General features: G+C 40.9%; 1 protein-coding gene and 1 long non-coding RNA gene across 5 annotated transcripts in view; one reads left to right on the forward strand and one right to left on the reverse strand.

The window, feature by feature from the left end:
• Positions 1-23907, reverse strand: part of DPY19L3 (dpy-19 like C-mannosyltransferase 3) — a 78136-nt gene that overhangs the window by 51359 nt on the left and 2870 nt on the right. For all 4 annotated transcript variants that reach the window (XM_045047085.1, XM_023245665.2, XM_023245666.2 and 1 more), the window contains one exon: positions 22274-22407. In XM_045047085.1, coding sequence (XP_044903020.1) covers positions 22274-22407 — 134 coding nt within the window. Of the gene's footprint in view, positions 1-22273; positions 22408-23907 lie in introns of those variants that run through there.
• Positions 124-3039, forward strand: LOC123382424. Its single transcript, XR_006590758.1, has 3 exons — positions 124-255; positions 791-939; positions 1931-3039. It is a non-coding gene; the product is annotated as an uncharacterized LOC123382424 (long non-coding RNA).

Consider the following 23907-nt stretch of genomic DNA (forward strand, 5'->3'; position numbering starts at 1 on the left):
TAACATTTATTTATTTTTCAGAGACAGAGCACAAGTGGCGGAGGGGCAGAGAGAGAGGGAGACTCAGAATCTGAAGCAGGCTCCAGGCTCTGAGCTGTTAGCATAGAGCCCCGTGCGGGGCTTGAACTCACAAACCGTGAGACCATGACCTGAGCTGAAGTCAGATGCTTAACCGACGGAGCCACCCAGGCACCCCCATAACAAACCACTTTAAAACATGGAGACAACTGATTCCATCTGCATTGATGTTTCAGAGTTAAGGTTTTTCTTTTATTTCACACAAATTAAAACTTAAAAAAAAAAAAAACCATATCACCCATTCTTATGTAATATTAGAATCAAAATAGGGACAATATAAAAAAATCTCCCAAGTGAAAAGAACTATAATTGCGTTAGACACCTACCTAAAAGCTAACCGTATTATGTAAGATTAATAATTTTCCTTTTATTCTAAGAACATAAGGTACTCTTAGTAAAATGAGGCAGACCTTTTACATGTGAATTTCAGTTTGACAAATATAACCTTGGTGGAAAGACACTCTTGTAGGGAAACAGATACAAAGAAATATTCAATTTTGTAAAACTGAAAATTTAAAGTGATACCTACTAGTCAATTTGGTTGTAAGGTGCCATCAAGAAATTTAAAATTTAAATTAACGAAATACGGAGGCAACTGGTAAGGAGGATGGGGAAGACATTCTGGACTAGTCGTATTACTATTCTTAGATACTATAGTTCATGTATGTAAAAAGCAGTGTAAGTGAATGAAAATTGTAACATGTCATTATAGGTTCTCTTACACCAACGTTCGAAGAGCCAGGTCCTGGAATCTGGCACACACTGTCTGAAATGCATCTCCATCTATGTGCTTCCTACCGCAACAGATCCCTATTCCACAAACCCAATTTTATTGGGGGAGGATGATAAACACGAAACATGGTATGTTCTAGAGGATAAGCTGCTTCTAATACATCTTTGGTTTCCCCTATCTCTAACTATTTTTCAAATCATAATAAACATCTCATGAAAAGAGCCACCCAAGCTATTTATCTTCAGACCTGAAATTATTTAATGTACTCCTTCTACCCTTTAAATATTTCTCCTACCCTTAAAAAATATATAAATTGATTCATGAATAAAGCATTGAGTAAGTACTCAGTTATCCGAGTATAAATGTCCAATTATTGACCTTCAGAAACAAACTTATGTTTTATCATTGTTAACCCTTCTTTAAAAAAACAAGAGGAGGGGCGCCTGGGTGGCTCAGTCGGTTGAGCGTCCGACTTCGGCTCAGGTCATGATCTCGAGGTAGTTCGAGCCCCACGTCAGGCTGTGTGCTGACAGCTCAGAGCCTGGAGCCTGCTTCGAATTCTGTGTCTCCCTCTCTTCCTGCCCCTCCCCCCACTCATGCTGTCTCTCTCTCTCTCTCTCAAAAATAAATAAACATTAAAAAAATAAAAAAATAAAAAACAAGAGGAGGGTGGAGTACCAAAACCTTATTTACTGGGCTTCCTTCTGTAGGAAACAAATTTATCTTGGGGAAATCAAACATGGAAAACAAGGACCGGGAGGGTTCTGAAATTCACTTTCATTGGCACCCTCGCTTTATAAAAAGGACAATATGTGATGGAGCTCTTTTAGCTTCTGCATTTGCTACTGATTTGTGTTGTTATCTTTCATAGCAGTAAAGGCGATTCTTAGCAGTCATGTTAATCTGTTCATCTTTAATTTTTGAGAAAAACTGCTCTATTGCTTTTCATAACACAAAACTAAACTGGTATCGCCTGTTTCTACAATGTTCACACTCCTACTAGGTCAAGTAGCCATAGAGGCTGTGAATTGATGTTAACTGAGCAAATGTTAGCTTTTGTTCATGCATATCAGGGAAAAAACCCACAAAGTTTAATTACATTCGGTTTCTTCTCTCCAGCTGCCTTTCAGTGTTCAAAGCACGGCTGTCTTCAATGGAATACTCTTAACGTCAAACCTACATCCCCAAATCAAACTGGAGAGCCAGATCAATCACTCACGTGAAGGGGGCTTCATATCCAACATGGCTCAAGAATACAGGAAGAGTGACTTCATAAAGATGGAAAAACAGAAAAAACCCACCACTCCAGGTACAAAGGTAGAAAGCTTTTGTGCCCCACCCCTCTCTTTAATACACCCAGAAAGCGTAAGGAACAGAGGGGGTCCTAATTAGTAAAAAAGCATTCACACATGATTAATTGGTAATCTTGGCACCAGCTGTATGGAACCAAATGCTATACTTCATGAGACAGACACTTGCAAGCTTTACATCTGCTTCATGCTAAGAGAACATCTGCTTTACTCATTCAAACACTTTTCCAGTTTTACAGCAATTTACACTTTGCCTGGTGGATCGTGCCAATGAAAATGTACACCAATAGAAGTTACCCTCTAAAGAATGCAACATGAACAAATACTTCATATTTTCATTTCCATCAGTTCCACAGGGAAAGTGATGTCGGGAGAATGAAAACATTTCTTCTGGAGATAATGACAGAAAGAAACAGACAAAAGCGGTGTTATTTTTAAGGAGCTGTACAACGAAAACCATTTAATAGTAGTTTAATAGTAATTTGACAAAAATACTAAAAGGAAAAAGCATTAAAACAATGACTGCTCACAGTGAGTGATCTGGGTCCCCTAGAAACACACAAAATGTAACAGCGCCTTTTAGGCAAATGACACCACATCTGCCAAAGGAAACCTCGCGTTAGTTTTTAAGACTCTTCATGTAAATAACTTTTGTTTACAAAAACTGTGTCCAAACTGAGTAGGCTGCTGGTGGTGGGGAAGCCACGGAAAGACCAACTTTACAAATGCAGTCTGTTTCAGGAGCAGGTAACAAATCATCTCACCAAGAAACAGTAGCTCACGATAAAGACAGCTGTTCTTAAAGTTTCGTACTGGGAACCATGCCCTTAGCAGACATTCTTCAACGTTTATTTATTTTTGGGACAGAGAGAGACAGAGCATGAATGGGGGAGGGGCAGAGAGAGAGGGAGACACAGAATCGGAAACAGGCTCCAGGCTCTGAGCCATCAGCCCAGAGCCCGACGTGGGGCTGGAACTCACGGAGCGCGAGATCGTGACCTGAGCTGAAGCCGGACGCTTAACCGACTGCGCCACCTAGGCACCCAGCAGACATTCTTTTTTTTTTTTTTTGATTTTTTTTTTCAATGTTTATTTATTTTTGGGACAGAGAGAGACAGAGCATGAACGGGGGAGGGGCAGAGAGAGAGGGAGACACAGAATCGGAAACAGGCTCCAGGCTCTGAGCCATCAGCCCAGAGCCTGACGCGGGGCTCGAACTCACGGAGCGCGAGATCGTGACCTGGCTGAAGTCGGACGCTTAACCGACTGCGCCACCCAGGCGCCCCAGAGCAGACATTCTTAAGGCATGTACTCTGTTCATTGTCTGGTGAGCCCCGTCCATCTGTCAGATGGAATGATCTTGCCCTAGGGCTGAGAGCTTCATGTGGGGGCAGGCTGGGGACAGGCTGGGCTACTGCTGACAGCACACCCCCCGCACCCCCGGCACCCACCGGGCTCACACAGAAGCATCCACCACTCTTGGTACCACTGGACTTGCCACTTGGCTAGTTAACTACGTATTCTAGAGAGTCCTTGCTGAGCGAGAGTATTCAGTGGGAAGATATGCAAATTCCGTAACATCAAACGAATATGAGAATAACAGTGGAAAATATTAGCATAAGAAAAGACTGAAAAAAACTGGTAAAAATTGAGTGACATGAGTGGTTTTTTAGCTAAATGAGAATTATTTTTCCTTATCACTGAACATTGCTGGGGAAACAAAGGTACAAAACTTTAGTCCTCGACCCCAAGGGGTTTAGGTTTCAATGAGAAAGAATAATGCATTTTTGTAAGGAAAATGACTATTGAAGGAAAGGTATCAATTAGAAGGAATGAAGAGCCTTTTGCCTTCACTATTTTTTTTAAATGTTTATTTTAAGAGAGAAAGAGTGAGCACGCACACGAGGGAGAGAGTCAGAGAAAGAGGGAGAGAATCCCAAGCAGGCTCTGTGCTGTCAGCGCAAAGCCTGATGTGGGGTTCCTTCCCACAAACAATGAGATCATGACCTGAGCTGAAATCAAGAGTCGAACGCCCAACTGACAGGGCCACCCAGGTGCCCCTGCCTGACCTATTAAACCAGCTCCCACTGGATTCTGGGTTTCTAATTGGTCTCTTTTTCCTCTATCTTCCTCATTCATTCATTCAACAAACAGCTACTGACCAAAAAGTGACAAGCGTTCTCTTGCTGAGATTCAGTAGGGAACAAAGGAGACGCAAATCTTTGTGTTCATGGAATTTATAATCTAGAACAGAGGGAGAACAAATAAACGTGTAAAATATAAAAAGCAGAAGAGGGGGATGGCGAGGGGTCGGGTGTTGTGATCTTGCAGTTGGGTGGGGAAGGCCGCACCGATGAAGTGACTACTGAACAGAGATCTGAAGAGGCGGGGCAGTGAGCCATGTGGAGGAGGGCCTGTGGGTCGCACAGGACAGCTCATGTACACCTTGAAGAACAATGAGGAAGGCAGTGTGGTTTGAGGTGGAGGGAGCAAGGAAGGTCGGGGGCGGTAGGGCAGAGTGGTGTGAAATAACATGGGGCTGGACACCCAGTCCTGCTAGCTAACTAGGACTCCAGGCTTGTACTCTGAGCTAGGTGTGTGCGTGGGGAGGTGAAGGAGGTCAGGAGTGTGGTTTCAGACCTGCTGAGCTGGACTGTGAAGGGCTCTGAGCTGCTGTAATAATCCCGGTGGGGATATGGGTTGTGAGAGGTGATCACACACTGTTAAAGGGAAACGGACAGGGCTTCACTTGAGAGAACCAGGACTGTTCAAGGGCAGGAGCCCCGAGCCGCCGGAGGACGAAGCTGCAATGTACAGAGATGGAGGTGTCAGGAGAAACACCTGAGGGCAGGTACAGTCAGGCGTTTGATGTGGACTTGTCAAGTTCGAAATGCCTGTTGGACATCCCAACTCAGGTGGTCAAGCAGGTGGCTGTATATACAAGTCTGGAGTTCAGGGGGAGATATGAGCAGGAGACAGACATTCGGGGGCCATGAGCGTAGTGATGGTATTTAAAGCTATAGGTAAGACTGTTCTTAGAAATGACAAATGGACAGAAAAGTACAGAGCTGAGCCCTGGATTCTCTGCCAACAAGAGGTCAGAAGGCTGAGGGGTAGCCTGTGAAGGAGCCAAAGAACCACCCGGAGAGGGAGGAGAAAATCCAGGAGAACCCGCGTCCTGGAGTCCAGGAAAAATGAGGACTGAGACATGACCACTAAACTGAACAACAGGAACTTTTAGAGAGCAGTGCCATGGCTGAAGCCTGCCTGGGGTGGGTTCAAGATAGAGATCGAGAAGAGAGGAATAGAGACTATGGGACTGCACGCTTTCTGGGTGTGTTTGGGTGTTAAGGTGAGCAGAGCAACGGACAGTAGCTGAAAGAGAAGATGGGGACAGAAGAGCCTTCCCGACCCCAGGACGGGAGAAGGCAGGGGAGACTCAACTGCCAGAGGGATGTAACTTGGCCGAAGGCAGGGGAGCAGATGCCACCCACAGGGTGACAAGTCGGTGCACACGGGCACAGATCCAGGCAGATGTGGGGCTGAAGCACGTGGGAGGTCTCTTCAGCTTGCTCCTCCTTCCTCAGTGGACAGGGTTCCCGAAATGCTACCTCCAAATACGGCACCTTGACTTACTGAGTATCTTAAGCTGAAGGAATGTGAGAAATGGCAGGTGCAGGAAGGCTCTCTGCCTCTCCCTGGTCCCCTGAAGCAGGTCCTAAGACTGTCTTGTGAAAGGTGCACTCCCTCTACCCGGAGGAAAAGAAATCCTTATCTCCGAAGGTGGAGGGGCATGGAGAGGAATCTGAACAAACAGTCTTTGCTAACTAAGTTCAGCCCCTTTTCTTCCTATGATATTTTCCACGTTCTACTCTTTGTCAAATCTAGTATTAAAACGCTCAGGTTTAACCATTTCTTCACGTCTTCATTTCCTTATGAAGGTTCTAGTGTCACGTAAAACTTGTCTTAAGTAAATTTGTACACTTTTCTCTTGTTAATCTGTCTTTTGTCAGTTCACCTGACAGAACCCCAGCCAGAGGACGCAGGAGGGCAGTGGGTTCCCCTCCACAGTGAAACAGGAAGCAATGTAACCCTGGGGAAGGTCTGGGGGGAAAAGCAGGGAACAACAGGTTAGAACGGTCGTCTAGGAGAGCTGGGGGGTTAATGGACAAAGGAAGCGTAACAGGACTGCCACGCAGCACTTTTAAAAACTGACAAATTTGGGGGCGCCTGGGTGGCTCAGTCGGTTGAGCATCCGACTTCAGCTCAGGTCATGATCTTGCGGTCCACGAGTTCAAGCCCCACGTCGGGCTCTATGTGGACAGCTCAGAGCCCGCAGCCTGCTTTGGATTCTGTCTCCCTCTCTCTCTGCCCCTTCCCTGCTCATGCTCATGCTCTGTCTCAAGAATAAATAAAAGCATTAAATTTTTTTTTTAAATCTGACAAGTTTTAAAATAAAATATTTTGGTTTCTGTATATTTAAATGTGTATTTAGTCCCTGCTACTGAGTTTTCTTATTGCTTGTAATAATTTTTCAGATTCTCTTGTGATTTCCAGGTATATAATGACATGACCTACAAGTAATTTTACTTCCTCCTTTCCGATTTTTATACTTTTTACTTCTCCTGTTTATATTGCTGGTACCTCCAAAGCAACGTTAAACAATAGTACTAACAGCTTTGGCTTGAGATACGCCTCTAGCCACATGTGCCTACTTAAATTTAATTAAAACTAAAAATTCAGTTTCTCAGTTTTTGAACACAAATGGGTAACGGCTAGAGTATTAGTAATACAGCATGAAGAACTTTTCATCATCACAGAAAGTTCTGCTAGATAGATACCACTGTTCTAGTGTTTCCCTATGGGGAAGGTCTTAGCATCTGGTCTGAAATGTATTCATGCCATATTAAAAAAAAAAAAGGATGCATCTATTTTTTTAAGTTTTACCAAGACAGAATTCACATACCATACAATTCACCCATTTAAAGTGTACAATTCAATGACTTTTACTGTACTCACAAAGTTATACATGCATCACTACAATCAATTTTAGACCATTTCATTACCCCTAAAAAGAATCACCACTCGGAGTCATCACCCTACAAATCCCCCATGCTTTGTAGCACTGGGCAACACTAATCTACTTTCTATCTCTTTAGGTTGGCTTCTCCGGGACAGTCCGTAAAGTGAAATGACACAATATGTGGTCCTTTGGGCCTGATTTCATTCGTTCGGCATGTTTTCGAGGCTCCTCTAATGCTGCGGCATGTATCACTCATTGCAAAATCGCCAAATAATATTCCATTGTATGGATGTAACACATTTTACTTACCCATTCCTCCCTTAGTGGACACTGAGGTTGTTTCCTCTTTGGGCCATTATGAAAAACACTGCTATGAGTATTCATGTACAAGTTTTTGTGTGGCTATGTTTTCCTTTTTCTTGGGTATTTCCTTAGGAATGGGACGGCTAAGATCATTTGAGAACTGTTTCACTGTTTGAGGGTTGCTAGACTGCTTACCAAAGTGGTTGCATCATTTTACATTCCAATCAGCACTGTAAAACATTCCAATTTCTCCACATCCTTGTCAACACTTGTTATTACGTGTCTTCTTATTACAGCCCTGCCAGTGGATGTGAAGTGTTATCTCATTGTGGGTTTGAGTAGAACTTCCTGACAGGCTAATGATGTTGAGCATCTTTTTTGCATGTGCTTTTTTAGCCATTTGTATATCATCTTTTGCAACATGTCTATTCAAGTCCTTTTCTCATAAAAAAAAATTGGGCTGTGTTTTCATTATTGAATTGTTATAGTTCTCTCTGTATTCCAGATTCAGATCCCTTATCCGGCATATGATCTGTAAATATTTTCTCCCTGAGTGGTGTCTTTTCGTTTTGATTGTATGCTTTGGGGCACAAAACTTTCTAATGCTGAAGAAGTCCAATGTAACCATTTTTCCTTTCCTTTAGTCACTTGTGCTTTTGGTGTATCTAGGATGGCCGAGCCTAACCCAAAGCCATGATGACTTATTCATGTTTTCTTTGCATTTTACTTTTTAAAATATAATTTACTGTCAAATTGGCCAACATACAGGGTGTACAGTGTGCTCTTAGAAGCTTCAGAGTTACATTTAGGTCTCTGACCCACTGTGAGTTCATCTGTGTGTGTGTACGAGGAAGGGGTCCAATTTCCTTGTTTTACACGTGAATATCCATTTGTCCTCTGATCACTTGTTGCAAAGACTATTCTTTCTTCATTTAACTGTCTTGGCATCTTTGTTGAAAATCAATTGGTCATAAATGTAACGGTTTATTTCTGGACTCTCAATGCTATTTCATCTACCCTAATGCCAGTCCTACACTGTCTTGATTATTGTTGTGAGTCTTCTAACTTTGTTGTTTTTTTTTTTTTCAAAACTGCTTTGGCTATTCTGGGTCCTTTCAGTTTCCATATAAATGTTAGGGTCAGCTTGTCAACATTTGCAAAAACATCCCATTTTGAGAGGGATCAATCAGATCTGTACACCAACTTGGGGAGTATTGCTATGTTAACAATCTTGTCTTCCAATTCACGAACATGGTTTAAATTTTATACTTCTTTTGTTCAATTTATTCCTAAGTATCTTATCATCTTCTTGCTATTATAAAAGAAACTCTTGTTAATTTAATTTTGGTTTGCTCATTGCTACTGTATAAAAATACAATTAGCTTTTGTGTATTGATCTTGTATCCTGCAACCTGGATAAACTCATTTATTAGTTCTAATAGTTTTTTTTAGTGAGTTCTATATAGAAGATCATGTTTTCTACGGAGCCAGTTTTACTTCTTCCTTTCCAATTTGGAGGTCTTTTGTTTCATTTTCTTGCCCAATTTCCCTGATTAGGGCCTCTAGTATAGTGCTGAATAGAAATGGCTAGAGCAGACATTCTTGTCTTGTTCCTAACCTTAGGGGGAAAACTTCCAATTTATTACCATTAAATATGATGTTAGCTGTTGGATTTTTGGCAGACGCCCTTTCTGAAGCTAAAGATCCCTTCTATTTCTAGTCTGTTGAGTGTTTTTTTTTATTATGAAGAGTTGGTGAGGGGTTCCTGGGTGGCTTAGTTGGTTGAGCATCTGACTTTGGCTCAGGTCATGATCTTGCGGTTCGTGGGTTCAAGCTCTGGGCTGGGCTTTGAGCTGACAGTGTGGAGCCTGCTTCGGATTCTCTATCACCCTCTCTGTCTGTCCCTCCCCCTCTCACTCTCTCTCTCTCTTTCAAAAATAAACATTAAAAAAAAAATGAAGAGTTGTTCAATTCTGTTAAATACTTTTTTAATGTCTTTTAAGATAATCACATGGTTTTTGTGTTTTATTCCATTGATGTCATGGGCTCATCTGGCCAATTCTTATTTTGTTACGTGTGTTACAAGAAAATGATACTATATTTTTTCCAAATACCATTTCTTGCATCTTTTGAAGTATGAACAGAACAAACAAGTGTATTACTAGATTTCTCAGCAATTGCCTTTAGTTTCCTGGTAGAAAAATGACTTTTTCATGGAGCGTTTTACTTTGAACGTGCAACCAGATTCTCTTTATTAGTATTAATTAGAAGTTTTGGTTCAACATATATATAAGTGGGATTAGTCTCTGAGCTTTGTTTTTTTATATTACCTACATTACACACAGTTGATTCTCACCATTCACAGATTTCTGATTTGCAAACCTGCCTACTAACTAAAATCTGTAACAACAAGATTGACAAAAAGTACTCGCTGTGCTTTTGCAGTCATGTGCAGAGCAGTGACATTTTGAGTTGCCTCATGTGCACGGTTCCAACTGTGCTCTGCCTCTTGCTCCAGCTGTCATACAGAAGTGATCCGAAGGTGACTGCGCTAAGGGGCAGTGCAGCACAGTGCCAGAAGCTCTGCGCCCAGGTGGATGGGGTTTCTATCCAACTCTGGTACCTGTTAGTGGGACGGCCTTAGGCAAGTCACTTAACAATTCTGAACCTCATTTTCTCTTTTATAAAATGAAGAAAACAGAATCTACCAGGAGTTCTTAGAACTTAAGACCTATGTGTGACACACATGCACGCATACATGCATGCACACACACATACACACACACACACACACACACACACACACACACACACACACACACGATTTCCCCAGGAGCAATGACTAGTATTCTCTAATTCAGTGTTCTCGGTGACTTTTAGAATATAACTGCTGGGAATAAGAAAAATTGACTGTAGTTATATTCTGATCCTCAGTTTTGGTGTGTTATGCCTGACTCATAAAAATAATCTAGAAGTTTTCTTTCTCTTTGGTGTTCTAGAATGGCTGAAATAGTACTGGAATATTTTGGTTCTTCAGTAAGAGTTTGGTAAAATTCCTCCAGAAAATCAACAGGGTCTGCTGTTTTGGGGAGTGCAGGATGGGTAGTTCTTTATTAAGTCTTCTCTATCACATCTGCAGCAATAATTATATTTTCTGAGGCTAGTTTTGCCAATTTATATCCTAGAAAAGCATCCATTTCACCCATTCATCTAATTTGCACGGAATCAAACAGAACAGACCATGTGGCTCCTTCCTATTTCATAGTCTCTACAGTTATTTCTCTGCTCCCACATTTCATCATCTCTGCAATTATTTCTGGTATTTATCTTGGGTATTTGTACTCCCTACCCTATCTTCATCCTTCTTATTTTTTACTCCCCAAATAATCACTCATTTATTAATTATTTTCTTACTTTCTAACTCATCAATTTCTTATTTTTATCCTTCCTTCTGTTGCTAGATTTTGTTTACTTTCCAACTACGTAAGTGGAATAATGAATTCATTTGTTTACTCATTCTTATTTCATAATACAATATTTAAAGCTACAAATTCTTCTGGATACTGCTTTAGCTGTATTCCATAATCCAGAAACATGGTTTTCATCATTTTCTAGATTTTGTTTATAATTTCTGTAAGTTCAGTTTTAATGTGAACGAAAAATTATTTATGAAGTTATTTTTCCATTTCCAGAAAGTGAGCTTTTTCTTCTTAATTAGTTATCTCCAGTTTTCATTTAAATGAATGAATAAATTAAAAGAGCATACTGTGAGTCTATGACCATTATCCCCAAAGCCAAGAACAAGACAACTCTATGCACCACCACAACATGATAAGGAAATACTATTTCTGGGTCTGAGATTTTTCTCTAGGGCTGAACATATGAATATTTTAGTTAATGTTCTGTGGATATTTAAAAAGAACATACATTCTGTCATTAGATATTTTTAAATTAGACCTTACTATTTTCTCTAGGTCTTCTATATTCTCATTTTTGACCACCTGCTTTTTTTAATGGACTAAGAATTAAAACTCAATAGTAATGGGTTTCTCTATTACTTCTTGTATTTCCTGTAGTTTTTGCTTTATAAATTTTGTTAAGTTATTTGACACACAGATAGTCCTATCTGTGGTCGGCATCTTTATCACTGAAAAATTGCCTTTCTTTGCCTCATTTTTCTGAGACTTTCTTTCCCTTTTTTTGCAGTATTTCAGTAAGTTCTTATCTACACCTTAGATCTAATCCAAGAAACTGTTCTGGGAGAATCTTATGCATATAGTAAGTGATCTGATTTTGCTCTGTGACACAGAGTTTTCATCAGGTGAGTAAAGCAGACGTATATTTATTTATACAAAAATATTTTGACATTTTTGTGTTAACACGTTTTCTGTCGCAGTTTTTAGAACAAATCCTCTACTATATTGCTTGTGTGTGTCTTTTAGTTTTGAAGGTTTATGTTTTTATTGTAGGAGTTACCTCTAGAACTGTAACTTTCAAGGATGACTTAATTCTTTATTTCTATAGATAGTATCTACTGAGTTCCTCTAACGAGTGATTATAATCTCATGAAATTTGTATTTCTCCCCTGCCCAATTTTACTTGATATTTTCTTGGCATTTTCTTTTATATACATCTGTTTCTTATCATTTTTAAATGAAACTTGACTTCTAGCTATAAAAAATAAGGAAATGGATACCTCCACCATCTTCTACCTTCTCTTTTCCTTCCTCTTCTTTTTACTACATTGTTATTGCTACTATTTCATAGTTATAACATCGCTGAGTATTACTACATTGTGTTACATCATATATATTTTGTCTATAAATATTTGGTGCTAGTCCTACAGTTAAATATGTTTGTACTTCACCGATAGGCTTTCTGCCATTGTTTTGCCTTTTATCTCTTGGCCGGATAAAGTTTTCCCTCTAACAATTTCTTCAGGTGTTAAAAAAAATAGATTTCTCAGAATCAAAAGTTTGTTGGGTGCTTTATGCAGGATGGAATGACTGCATTAAAACATATAAATCACATTCTCTTGTCTTCTGCAGACATCATTCAAGATCTTTTAAGCATTAAATGTCACCATGGAAAAGTTGGAAGCCAGATTGACTTGTCTCCCTTTTGTTTGGATGTCTGGGGATTTCTTACTGTTGAAGGCCACCAATTTCACAGAACTATACCCTGCTGATGATCTGTCGAGGCCAAGTTTTCCTGACACCCCTCAACTTGTAGATTCAATTCATTTTTCATTTTTCAAGTTTTCTTGAATTATATCTTTAAACATGATTCTCCCTTGTTTCATTGTTTTGGTTCTTTTCTTTTGGGACACAAATTATGTGTGTTTGCTGCTGTCTTCCTCAGCTGTCAGCTTCTCCCTACTACCGTAACTGTACGAATTCCATTTCATTTTGTCTACTTTTATCAGTCCAACATTTCTCTTTCTGTGCCTTCTGCAGAGTCTAGTCTTGTGTGTTGCTTCCAACACCGTTGTCATTGTTACGGTTTTATCTTTTGATTCTACTTCTTGCCTAAGTTCTGCCAGTTCACGTTTCAGTTCTTTCTGTTGTCTTCCTAGACGGTATAGACTTTCTTACATCTGTGCTTTGAATCCATCTTCTATGGTGGCAAATGCTTATTATTATTTTTTATTTGTTTATTTTTGAGAGAGAGAGAGAGAGAGAGAGAGACAGAGACAGAGAGACAGCATCAGCAGGGGAAAGGCAGGGAGAGAGGGAGAGAGACTGAATCCCAAGCAGGCTCTACACTGACAGACGGGCTCCATCTCACGAAGGTGAGATCATGTCCTGAACTAAAATCAAGAATCAGGAGCTTGACTGACAGAACTACCCAGGTGCCCCCTATTGTGTCTGTTTTTTGTTTGTTTGTTTTTATTGTGTCTGGTTTTTTTTTTTTTTTAATTTTTTTTCAACGTTTATTTTTATTTTATTTTTGGGACAGAGAGAGACAGAGCATGAACGGGGGAGAGGCAGAGAGAGGGAGACACAGAATTGGAACCAGGCTCCAGGCTCTGAGCCATCAGCCCAGAGCCTGACGCGGGGCTCGAACTCACGGACCGCGAGATCGTGACCTGGCTGAAGTTGGACGCTTAACCGACTGCGCCACCCAGGCGCCCCATATTGTGTCTGGTTTTTAATGGGACCTGTTTGGTCACAATTTTCATGTCCCTGCTATAAATTTTTTCTGGTGACTGCTCTTCAACACTTGTTCTTGGTTCTTCTCTTCCTTTTTTTCTCCCAGTTTCATTGTACAGATCCTGTGCTAGTTCCCTTCTGTATGTGACAAGTTCTTACCAAACCAACTTCTTGTGGAAAGTTCATGTGGGGGACAGGCCAGGGCCACAAGGCAGGCCAGCGAGAATCTTCCTTGTGATTCAGCGTGGTTTACAACAGTGAGCTCTTTAGTCTTTTCCTCATTTTAGCCAACCAAGATTGGCAGCCTCAGAGCTGTGCAACACACAAGTTCTCTCTCTTTATCCTGGTCTTCTGAAATTCCACTTGTACAAAAATGGCTTGTCTCTGTGATTACTCCTCTCAGCCTGCCTAGCTTACTTCTCTTTCATACCAGGGCGTCCCCAGGAAAGCTTCCGTCATTACTGCTCACATCTGGCCCCGTGGTTCTCCACAGCGGACCTCGGTCTCACCCCTCAGGATATGCCAGTAACCTTGGAGAACTCGGCTTTGGAGGCTTCCTCCAAAATCTGCAGCTCCGAGAGTCCTCTCTCCCTACCTTTCCATGCTCCTCTGAGTTTCACGTGGTTAGGCGGCCCATCCGCATACACTATGGTTCCATATCAGAGACCACTCTTAGTTCTATCAAGGCTGGAAAATAACCATCTCTTTTTCATTTTCCTTATTGCTTTGAGGTAATTCTAAAGAAAGAAGGAACTGACATCTTTACACGGCCACTTTAAAACAAGAAGTTGATTAATAAGCAATTTTAGGGGTTTTACCCTCACAGGAATAATCTAACTACCCCAAAATTGGGGAGCTTAGAAACAGTGAAATAACTGAGAGTATAATTTTTTTAAATTTTGAGTTATATAAACAATCATTTCCATAATAATTGTGGAAGTTGGTATACCTATGTACATATGGAAAAAGCATATGATGTAACATCAGAGAAGTCTGATTTTGGAAACTATGTTGGAGTCATAAATAAGTAAAATATATACACATGTAGGATGCAGAATGGAAGGGAAAACTGAAAACTGGTTTTTGATGAGGTAATGAAAACTGAGTAATGTCTTTTACTTAAAAGTTTTTTGTTGTTGTCACAATATAGTTTGTGCAATAAGTAACACAATACATGTTCAAAAACTAAAAGGAATCAGTGTTATGTGTATTTTCACTCCAGCGTCTACTAAACACAAATCATGACAAACACACTGATGAGCTCCCCACTTGCCAGCACTTCTGTGTCCTCTGCCTGAAGGCAGCTCCCAAAGCTGCATCCCCCTGCTCACTCTAGTGCTGGCCCAGATCTTTTACAGCAGCCGTTGTCCCCATCCCCCCTCCCCCTGCCTAGACCGCTTCCCTCACCTGTAGAGGTGAACTACTCCAGACAGACCACTATCACTCAGCACTGATGATGTGCCGGGCACCATAGGGTAGCACAGCAAGTAAGGCATGGGCATTGAACCCTTTTAGTTTGTTTTGTTTATAATAAAGGGCAACAAAAAAGCAGGTTGCATTTAAGGGACAATTCAGAAGGGCACCTGGGTGGCTCAGTCAGTTAAGTGTCCAGCTTCAGCTCAGGTCATGATCTCATGGTTCATGAGTTCGAGCCACGCATCAGGCTTTATGCTGACAGCTCAGGGCCTGGAGCCTGTTTCAGATTCTGTGTCTCCCTCTCTGTCTGTCCCTCCCCCACTCATGCTCTGTCTCTCTCTGTCTCTCTCTCTCTGTCTCTCTCTCTCTCAAAAATAAATAGACATTAACAAAAAAAAATTTTTTTAAATAAAGGACAATTTAGAGTTAGAATGTTTGGTCCTTGGAGACAGCCAGATTAAATATGCTCAAAATGCACCTAAAACAGTGCTAAGCACATAGCAGACATTCAATAAAAGCTATTTTTAAAAACTTTATACTTTCAATTTCCCAGCAAGGAAAATAGAACACAGTTGTTAACACAGTAGGAGAAGAACTTTTAATTTAAAAAATATGCTACGAAAACCAAAACTACAATGAGCTGTCACCTCACACCTGTCAGAATGGCTAAAATCAGTAACACAAGAAACAACATGCTCTGGCGAGGATGTGGAGAAAGGAGAACCCGGTGCACTGCTGGTGGCAGCGCAAACTGGTGCAGCCACTCTGGAAAACAGTACGGACATTCCTCAAAAAATTAAGAACAGAACTGCCCTATGATCCAGCAATTGCACTATTAGGGTTTCCCCAAATAATACAAAACTACGAACTCAAAGGGACACATGCACTCCGGTGTTTACAGCAGCACTACTGACAACGGCCAGATTATGGAAACAGCCCAAATGTCCACTGACTGAGGAATGGATAAGAAGAGGTGGTGCGTACATACAACAGAATATCACTCAACCATAAACGAGACCGAAGTCTTGCCATTTCCAATGACATGAATGGAGGTGGAGGGTATTATGCTAAGTGAAGTAAGTCAGAGAAAGATAAATACCCTATAATTTCAGTCGTATGTGGAATTTAAGAAACAAAACAAATGAACAGTGGGGTTAAAAAAGAGAGAAGCAAACCAAGAAACAGACTCTTAACTATGGAGAAGAAACTGATGGTTACCAGAGGGGAGGGGAGGGGATGAATGAAATAGGTGATGGGGATTAAGGAGCACATTTGTTGTGATGAGCACCGGGTCTTGGTATGAAAGTGATGAATCACTATACCCTACACCTGAAACTAATATTACACTGTATGTTAACTAACTGGAATTTAAATAAAAACTAAAAATAAAATTTAAAAATATGCCAAGAAAGGATAGTATATATACATTTCCCATGACCACTTAAAACCAACATCTTCTCCTTCATTCAAATACTAATGCTGTTATGATCAGCAACTAACATTTAAAATATCATTCTGGGGGTGCCTGGGTGGCTGAGCCAGTTAAGCATCTGACTTTGGCTCAGGTCATGATCTCGTGATTCTTGGGTTCGAGCCCTGCATCACACTTGGTGCCGACAATGGAAAGCCTGCTTGGGATTCTCATTCTCTCCCTCTCTCTCTGCCCCTCTCCCATCACACTTTCTCTCTCTCTCAAAATAAATAAACTTAAAAAAAATCATTCTGAACGCATAAACTCTATGATTTGCCTGTTTCAATTATGTTTTTTAATATTTATTTATTTATTTATTTGGGGGACAGAGCTGGTTCATGCTTGCTCAGTGCAAAGCCTGACGTAAGGGCTCGATCTCACAACTGTGAGATCATGACCTCAGCCTAAATCAAGAGCCGGATGCTTAACTGACTAAGCCACCCAGGTGCCCCTATCTATATTATAAGCAATGTTTTTACTCTCTGAATAATTACAATGAATTCAAAGTATTCAGAGGTCAAAGTATTTTCATGAAAATTAGCCTAGCCAGGGCACTTGGGTGGCCCAGTCAGTTAGGCATTTGACTTCTGATTTTAGCTCAGGTCACGATCTCGCGGTTGGTTCATTGGGTTCGAGTCCCACGTTAGGCTCTGCACTGACAGTGCGGAGCCTGCTTGGGATGATCTCTCAAAACAAATAAATAAACTTAAAAAAAAAAAGTAGCCTAGCAATTTTAAGTTATAACCCACAAGTACAAAAGGAGAACAGATTTACACTTCTCAAGTATTCCCATAATCCCCCAATATGAAAATGGTGTAAGTTACAGGAGTAAAATTTATGGAGGCATATATAAACTCGGAAAATGAGCTTTTCCTCTGACTGAGCAATGTCTTTGATCATTAATGGCTACCAGCCTCACGGTTTATTCACAGAAAATGTTTACACATTTTAAAATTCAGTAACATGTAAAATTCAGCTCCTCAGTTGCAACAGCCACAGATCAAGCGTTTAGCAGCTCCATTTGGCTCGTGGCCACTGTACTGAACAGTGTGGAAAAAGATCATTTCCTTCACTGCACAGAGTTCCACTGGACAGCACTGGGTCTACGTGATCGAAGATGAAAAACAAGCCAAATGCCCACGCAGAGGTACCATCAGGTTTGCGAAACAGTCGAAACATCTGAGGATTCCTCTTGTGATGCAGAGAAAACAAGTCTGTGCTATAAGCCATTGCTTGAATAAAGAGAAGAAAATGCAATAAGACTGAGCTCAACTGTACATTTCAGGGGATGGAGGTGTCGGTGGGAAGAAACCTGTTAGATTCGAGTACGTTCCTGTTTTATAGCTTCTTCCAGATGGTATCTGAGGCAGAGACAAGAAACTAGCCTAGGGTCTCTTTCTCACTCTGCACACTCCTCCAACAATCTTGCCCACACGTCTATAAGCTGGTAATATGAAAATGTCCATTTCCAACACAGATGGAACTCCTGCCTCCACATCCGTGGATCCAGCTCCCTTTACTCCGTATCTCCCTCCTTGGACTGTTTCGAAAGTGACTCATAACGTATCCAAACATGGATTATCATTTGCTGTCTCACTGTCCCCTCTAAAGAATTTGGCTGGCCTTTGTCCCTGGTTCCTGGGAGGTAGCCAATAAATCCTCGAATTTCCCAAGTGATAACAGCATCTTTGTCATTCACAGTTCAGGACCACCTCTGATAGCGTGTTCTAAGGAGATGACTCAGGATGGGGGCTGGCCAAGCCAGAAAGACCAGAAATGTGTGATCAGAGGGTTGGAGCTTGGAGCCAGCTGACCTCTGGGGAGGAGAGGGAGCTGGAGATTGAATTCAACACTGTGGCCAAATGGTTCAATCAATAACACCTACATAATAAAACTCCAGTAAAAACTCTGGACACCAGAGGCCAGGTGAGCTTTCTTGGTTGACAATAGTCAACACACTGTCATACACTCACGTGCCAGAACAACATGTCCTGACTCCACAAGGAAAGGACAATGGAAAGTCTGAATTTGGGGACCTCCCCCCACTGCCGACTTTCAATGAGTCTCTGCCTTTCACTGATTCTGATTTGTATCCCATTGTTGTATTAAAGCTATCATCATACGTGTAACGCTTTCCTGAGTTCTGTGAGTCATTCTAGTGAATTACTGAACCTGAGGGGATAGTGGGTACCCCAAAATTTATAGCCTGCTTACGGTCAGAAGTCAGGTGGCCTGAGGATCCCCAAACTTGTGACTGGTATCTGAGGTGAGGGCGGTGTTGTAGTGGGCTGTGCCCTTAGCCTGTCAAGTCTGGCTTAACTCTGGGTAGCTGGTGTCAGAAGTTACTCCACTGCCCAGACCTGTTCCTCCCAACAGGGTTCAGCATCACAGTGAATGGTTATGTCCATCCAACTATTCAGCTGCTAACGGGAGAAAGTAGATCACCACTGATGATTCCTTCCTCCCAATCACCATCCACACAAATGATGAATCGATAGATCCTTCTAAATCCACCTTCTAATAAACTCTGAGTTCATCCACTTCTCTCCAGCATGATCTGGTCTTTTCCTCTCTGGTCCTGTTCTCCTTGTGCTCCTAGAGTTCTGGCCACACGTGCCTTCTCTCTGATACTCGGGCTGGACGAGTTCTGTCCGGTTGTTGTTCCCTCTGCTTAGGACGTTTTCACAGATCTTAGCTTGGCTGTTCTTCTTAGGATTTAAGTGTTGATGTATGTCTGGTCTTCAAAATGGACTGCTTTCCCTCCCCATAACTATGTCACCACCCTGTTTGGTTTCTACCATAGGACTTATTTCTTGTTGGTTCCTGTTTCTTCCCTCCTCTTTGAACAGAATTCAAAGGCTGTTTTCTCAGGGCCTAGATCTGTGTCTGGTGCACAGATGACGTGCATTTACTGACATCCAGGTATTACCGAATCCACTGAATTGGATTTTCTTGGTGGTTGCCTCTTCCCGCAGTGCTGTCCTCCTCAGGTCCACTCTCCACGCTGCAGCCTGAGCCATCTTTCTAGCACGCCAAGACAATGACACTGCTGTACCTTCATGACCTCTGTTTATCATCCCTGTACATTCTCTCTTCCCATCTGTTCTCCAGTCAGGCTGACTACTGCCAACACCTTCAACGCTTTCAACGTTCTTGCCTCTCAAAGTTCCTGCACATGTCCCTTCCCTATGACATTCACTTCTCCTCCCCAATTTGACTGGTTAACCTTTCTCATCCTTCAGGTCTCCTTAACCATCACTTCTTCCAGAAAACCTTCCCTGAGCGTCCAAAATTGGGTTAGGCTACCACTCCTCTGTGCTCCGCAATGTCTTTCCCCAGCAAGGTATTGATTTTGGATGGGCTGTAATGTCTGCCAACTTGCCTGTACCCTCAAGGGTGTGAACTCCCTGCAGGCAGGGGCCTTGTTGCAGTTGGAGGTATCGCTACAACTGAACGCAGTCCCTGCAGGTATACTATAGGTGCTTAATATGTATTTACTGGATCAATTTATTACAGTGGAAAACCTGCTGGCAAATTCATTAGTCTCTGTTATTCTTTCCACGTTCCCCATGGTGTTTCAATAAATGCTACCCACAGAAGGGGTGCTCCATAAACACTAGGTAAAAGTATAATGACTTCTTTAACCTGGTGAGAATAAAAAGGAAAATCAAGGGTGCTCAGGTTTCTTGATGATGGGGTATATTTATTTAAGGTTACTAGCAAGGCCACCTAAAAACTTTAAAGAGATAAAATTACAATTTGAAATTAAGCCATGTGACCTCTTTTAGCATCTTCTCCTTACTTACTACACAGTTACTAACATTTAATTTTAGCTATATGCCCACACAGGGATATTTCAGTCTTTATTCAAAATGTTGGTGTTGATAAATAAGTATAAGATTGTTTAGTTATAGGGAATCTGTTTATAAGCACTCTATTAAAGAGATATAGGCGAGGGACGCCTGGGTGGCTCAGGTGGTTAAGAGTCTAACTCTTGATTTCGGCTTAGGCTTTGAGCATCAAATGTGCTTGGGATTCTCTCTCTCTCTCTCTCTCTCTCTCTCTCTCTCTCTCTCTCTCCCTCCCTCTCCCTCTCCCTCTCCCTCTCCCTCTCCCTGGCTAGCGCATGCTCTCTCTCTTAAAATAAATAAACATTGAAAAAAAAATAAAAAAATAAAGAGATATAGGTGAGTGAAATTTTTCTTGACAAGAAAAACTACCCACTGTTCCTGAAAGATAAGGATTATTCTCTGTACCATGATATTTTTGTATAAAAATACATACATAGATACATACTACATCTACAGAGTAAGAAGAACAGGTTTTTAAAATAAACATACTATAAGTTATCTGTATAAATTAAATTTGTCATTCAAAGTAGTTCTCTTTGTTTTTGTTCTTTTTTTTTAAATTTTTTAGTATTTATTTTGAGCGAGAGAGAGACAGAGCATGAGCAGGGGAGGGGCAGAGAGAGAGGGAGACACAGAATCCGAAGCAGGTTCCAGGATCCGAGCCATCAGCACAGAGCCTGACATGGGGCCCGAACCCATGAGTGAGATCATGACCTGAGCCGAAGTCAGATGCTCAAGTGACTGAGCCACCCAGGCGCCCCTAAAGTAGTCCCCTTTGGAGACTCATTTCAGTAATGGAACCAAAGTTCAAAATATTTTGGAAAACTCTCTTTGAGAACCGTTTTACTTTTTTTATTAAAATTTTTTGTAACGTTTATTTATTTTGAGAGAGAGAGAGAACGCGTGCGCTCATGTGTATGAGCAGGGGAGGGGCAGAGAGAGAGAATCCCAAGTAGACTCTATGCTGTCAGTGCAAAGCCTGAGACAGAAAACGATTTCATGAACTATGAGATCATGACCTGAGCCAAAATCAAGAGTCAGATGCTTAACTGACTGAGCCACCCAGGTACCCCGAGAACTGTTTTAGATTCTGCATTGATTCTTTTGAATATTCACCTATAAATATTTGACCTTTGATAGTGAATTTTACCTTTATAACAACTAGTCATTAGAAGCCACAATAGTAAACAGGGTCAAAGATGATGACGCTTGGGATAAAAAAACAAAGTATATTTGGATTGAAAACCCCTGGTGATCTAAAAGTTTCCTTGCTTAAGTGATATGCTTGTTTTGAAAACAATGGCAAATTAAAAGACATCTAGAAATGTTTAAAAAGAGAAAAAAAGAGAACAAGGAAATTGGTGTTTAAGAAGTCACAGACCCTCCTGAGAATGTGATGAAAATAATGGTTCCCCGACCCTCTAACCACTGCATGTACAATTAGAAAGGTAGGAACACACTGAGGTCGTCTATGGAGCCAGATTAACACTCCATGGTTTAGAGGACTGGCTTTTGATTTTTTTTACTGTGCCCAACAGAAAAAAATATATACATACTGTGACCCAGCTTGTACATACATACATATAATTAACAGTTACACAAACAATTCTCAACCCTAGTGTATATGATAATATCCTCTTGTATCTTATTTTAATTACGAACGTTACTCATGATTTACTGCACCAATTTCACAACGTACAGTGGGAAAATACTGGTTTAGAGTTACTGTCCCATAACTAGAGCAAGTTCATGAAATGAGAAAACTCACTGATGACATTCTGATGTTATTTTAAATAACAAAGTCTACGCTATAGGCAAACCTTTTAAGAGGTTAGATTCTTTACAGCAAAGCAGCATTATCTTGGTCCTTCATCTACACACTTAACTACTGGAGATACTGATGAGTAAATCATACAACAGTAATAGGATGCCATACCTTAATATTAGAAAACCATAAGTCATTTTCATGTAAAGTGGCCAGGTAGACAGATGTAAGAAGTCCAATGCAAAGGGCAATGGTTCCACCAACCATAAATGACAGAAGCTTCCATAATCTTCTACTGGTACCACCTGTTAGAAAAAATAAATAACTAAGTCAGTAAACAATGTAGAATTTAATAGCGCCACTTCAGACTATCAAGTATGCTAACTTCCAACTGCCTGTCACTGGCGAAGCTTCTATTCCCAGGAGACAGTTAGGAACTCCTTTCTGTGACTCCGGAGACCTGTTTTCATACTTCATTACGGTTTTTACCCGACGGTACCTAATTGCTCACTTGTCCATTTTGGCAGAAATCGTGAGCTTATTCATTACCTTAGTTATCTTAGTACCTACGGTCTGTGTTTGGCATAGTTTAGTAACTGTAGTTCAACTGTGAAGTTTGTCAAATGGAGGAGTTAAGTGGGGTGCAGGTCTAGGATATAGAAAATCTTTCAGGTGATCTATGTATAATTTGTGATTTATTCATTAAAAGCTACCAAAAAGCCTGACTACTTAAAATTCAACAACCCATCGGGAGAAAAACATCCAAGTTAAAGGACACAAACTAGGAAAAAAATATTCATGGCACGTATAAGAAAGCTTAAGTATCCTCAATATGGGATGAACACCTTCAGGATTAAAAAACGAAATATTTCAGTTGGAAAGAGATTACAGAGACAAACAGGCAATGCACAGAAAAAAAAAAAGGGCCAACAGACAGACAAAAATATTCACATTCATTAGTATTAAAGACATGCAAATCAAAACAATGGGCTACAATTTTTTAGATGCTGGTCAATTTGACAGCTTAAAAATGTTAACGCTGTTTTAACAAGGGTACAAAATGAGTAGTTTTCAAACACTGCTAGTAGGAGAATAACGTGGCAACTCTCTGGAACACGAGAGGGCAGGAAGTTGGAAAAGCTACCAAGACGAGCATACCATTTGACCAGCAATTCCAAATCTTGGCATACAACCCCAAATAAAGTTTTAAACAAACATTTGGCCACAAGAACATTTACTCTAGTTCTGTTCGTATAAGTGAAAGGTTTAAAACCACTCATTCAACCAGGAATTCTTAAATCAGTTATGCTATAGCCACACAGTGACTACACCAGTAACATTTTTAAAACACACTGACTGACTTGTGACATGATTGGAACATAATAAAAGAAATGTAGCAAATTACAAAACAGCCAGGATCCCAACGTTGTAAAACCACGTGACTGCTTGAAGGTGTGCCGAGGCAAGAACACCATTTCCACAGCAACATCAAGTTTCGTGGATGACAGTCTCAGGATGGGTGTGTTTGTGGGAATACTTTCTTTCTTTCCTTTTTTTTTTTTTTTTTTTTGCTTTTCTTTAGTTTTCAGGTTTTTTTTTTTCTGACATGAATAAATATTGCCTCAGTAAAATGAAGAATCCTCAAAGTTATGTTTTAATTTAAAAAAAAAGCAAACTTGGGAGCACCTGGGTGGCACAGTTGGTTAAGTGTCTGACTCTTGATTTCGGCTCAGGTCATGATCTCACGGTTCATGGGACCGAGCCCCATGTCAGGCTCTACGCTGACAGTGCAGAGAATGCCTGAG

Source organism: Felis catus, chromosome E2, assembly GCF_018350175.1.
Source record: "Felis catus isolate Fca126 chromosome E2, F.catus_Fca126_mat1.0, whole genome shotgun sequence".
Classification (NCBI taxonomy): domain Eukaryota; kingdom Metazoa; phylum Chordata; class Mammalia; order Carnivora; family Felidae; genus Felis; species Felis catus.